The sequence below is a fragment of the Echinops telfairi genome, unplaced genomic scaffold, assembly GCF_000313985.2.
Source record: "Echinops telfairi isolate 266 unplaced genomic scaffold, ASM31398v2 ScPeMD7_7459;HRSCAF=8497, whole genome shotgun sequence".
NCBI lineage: Eukaryota > Metazoa > Chordata > Mammalia > Afrosoricida > Tenrecidae > Echinops > Echinops telfairi.
In genome coordinates this window covers 5,686,929-5,689,122 of record NW_022111359.1, presented here as the reverse complement: position 1 = coordinate 5,689,122, position 2,194 = coordinate 5,686,929, and the positions used below count along the sequence as shown (strand labels likewise).

At 64.4% G+C, this 2,194-nt stretch overlaps 1 protein-coding gene across 1 annotated transcript in view; it reads left to right on the top strand.

The window, feature by feature from the left end:
- Nucleotides 1-2,194, top strand: part of PTPRS (protein tyrosine phosphatase receptor type S) — a 124,314-nt gene that overhangs the window by 71,909 nt on the left and 50,211 nt on the right. The window contains exons 27-29 of the mRNA XM_045300060.1: nucleotides 469-623; nucleotides 1,025-1,310; nucleotides 1,955-2,140. Of these exons, the coding sequence (XP_045155995.1) occupies nucleotides 469-623; nucleotides 1,025-1,310; nucleotides 1,955-2,140 (627 nt within the window). The remainder of the gene's footprint in view (nucleotides 1-468; nucleotides 624-1,024; nucleotides 1,311-1,954; nucleotides 2,141-2,194) is intronic.

Sequence of the window (2,194 nt, the reverse complement as noted above, 5' to 3'; positions counted from 1 at the left end):
GGCTTTGATCTGGGCACTGGACACCAGAGCGACCGAGGCAGATGAGGTGGCCCCTGGGAGCTGGAAGCCTACATGGCTGGAGGTCTCAGGGACAGATGCTCTGAAGTGTCCCATGGCCATTGCAGGGGGAACAGACTGTAGGGAGTGAGGGGGACCGTGAGGAAAGGCTGGGTACTGGGTTGGGGTGAGAGGCATGGAACTGTGGCATCCCAGGTTGTATGAAGTGAGCCACTTGACCTGTGAAGGTAGGTAGGAGAGGAGTGAGTTCTAGGAAGGCTAAAGCACACTTTGAACCATTTTGTGAGACCCCCACCCCCAAAAAAGCCTACGTGGAGAGACCAGTGGGGTGCTGGTGGGGGCTTGGACCTCAGCACTGCGGTGACTGGGTAAAGAGGTGGGGCTGGGGCAGGGGCATGGGAGTGGGCAGCGGGGCCAGGGGGTGACTGTTGGCATTCTCATGGCCCCCAGAACGGCTCCAGTGAGAAGCGGGAGGTCCGCCAGTTCCAGTTCACCGCGTGGCCAGACCACGGGGTGCCCGAGTACCCCACTCCCTTCCTGGCCTTCCTGAGGAGAGTCAAGACCTGCAACCCGCCAGATGCTGGCCCTGTCGTGGTGCACTGCAGGTGTCCGCCCGGCCCCGCCCCTGGCCCAACCCATGGCAGTGCAGCACGTACTGCCCAAAGCCCCATCCCTTCAGGGTGTTCCTGCCGGCCCCACCCACCGCCTTGGGCCCCACCCATAGCCCCCATCCTATCATGGTGCAGCTGCCTGTCTGTCCCTGCCCACCATGGCACTGTTCACCCCCACCCCACCCCCGCCTACAGCTCCACCCCCCTGTGGCTAGTACCTGCCAGCAGCGCTTGACCACACTTCCAACCTGGTGCTGCCCCACCCACCCTTCCAGTTCAGTCTAAGCGCCACCCTCGCTCCTGCCCCTCCTTTCTGGCCTGCCCATCTCCCTAGCTTTGGATCGCGCCCTGGCCCCCTCCCCACGCAGCAGCCCTGATGGCCCCTTGCCCCACAGTGCCGGCGTGGGCCGCACCGGCTGCTTCATCGTCATCGACGCCATGCTGGAACGCATCAAGCCCGAGAAGACGGTGGATGTGTACGGCCACGTGACGCTCATGCGCTCGCAGCGCAACTACATGGTGCAGACGGAGGACCAGTACAGCTTCATCCACGAGGCGCTGCTGGAGGCCGTGGGCTGCGGGAACACGGAGGTGCCGGCCCGCAGCCTCTACGCCTACATCCAGAAGCTGGCCCAGGTGGAGCCCGGCGAGCACGTGACTGGCATGGAGCTCGAATTCAAGGTGCGGAGGGGGCGGGCCCCCAGGCCCCGCCGTCGCCACGCCCACGGCTCCAGTCTAGTGGGGCGCGCTGCGCATTTTCAGGGCAGTGTATCACTGACCGGGCAGGGTCTCATTCTGGTGCACTGGGCCGGGGGGGTCGCTGAGTGGGAACGGACCCCACCCATAGCACCTTAACCCCAACACAGTGGGGGCACAGTGGTTCAGAGCGCAGCTGCTAACCCAGTGGTGGGCCATTCCAACCCACTAGCCGCTGGGAGGGAGAAAGGTGGCCTGCTTCGGTGCAGGTGACGGTAGTTTTTTGCCGTGGAGGGCCCTCGAGAGCCCTTCCGCTCAGCGACAAGGGCTTTGATCTGTGTCTCCGCCTGCATCTCTCCATATCGACAGCCTGCGGCGTTGGGTCGATTGCGACGCACACTGGTCCACGGAGGGCGGTGTAGATACGCCCCAGAAGGTTTCTCAGGCCCTGGTGGCGCAGAGGTTTAAGTGCCACCTGGCAGCTAACTATGAATTCTGTGGGGCGGTCCCAGTCCGCCCTGTGGCTCCCAAGAGCAGCGAGTCATTCATTATTGAAGGGTGCGGGGAGAGCGGATCTTCCCACGGCAGGTGCCCTAACGACATCCCGCCCCCTGCCCCTGCCCCCGCAGCGGCTGGCCAGCTCCAAGGCCCACACATCCCGCTTCGTCAGCGCCAACTTGCCTTGTAACAAGTTCAAGAACCGCCTGGTGAACATCATGCCCTACGAGAGCACGCGCGTGTGCCTGCAGCCCATCCGCGGCGTGGAAGGCTCCGACTACATCAACGCCAGCTCCATCGACGGCTACAGGTGCCTCGCCGGCCCGTGCTCTGTGGGAGGGCGGCGGGGCTGGACAGGGGCCACTGGAGCC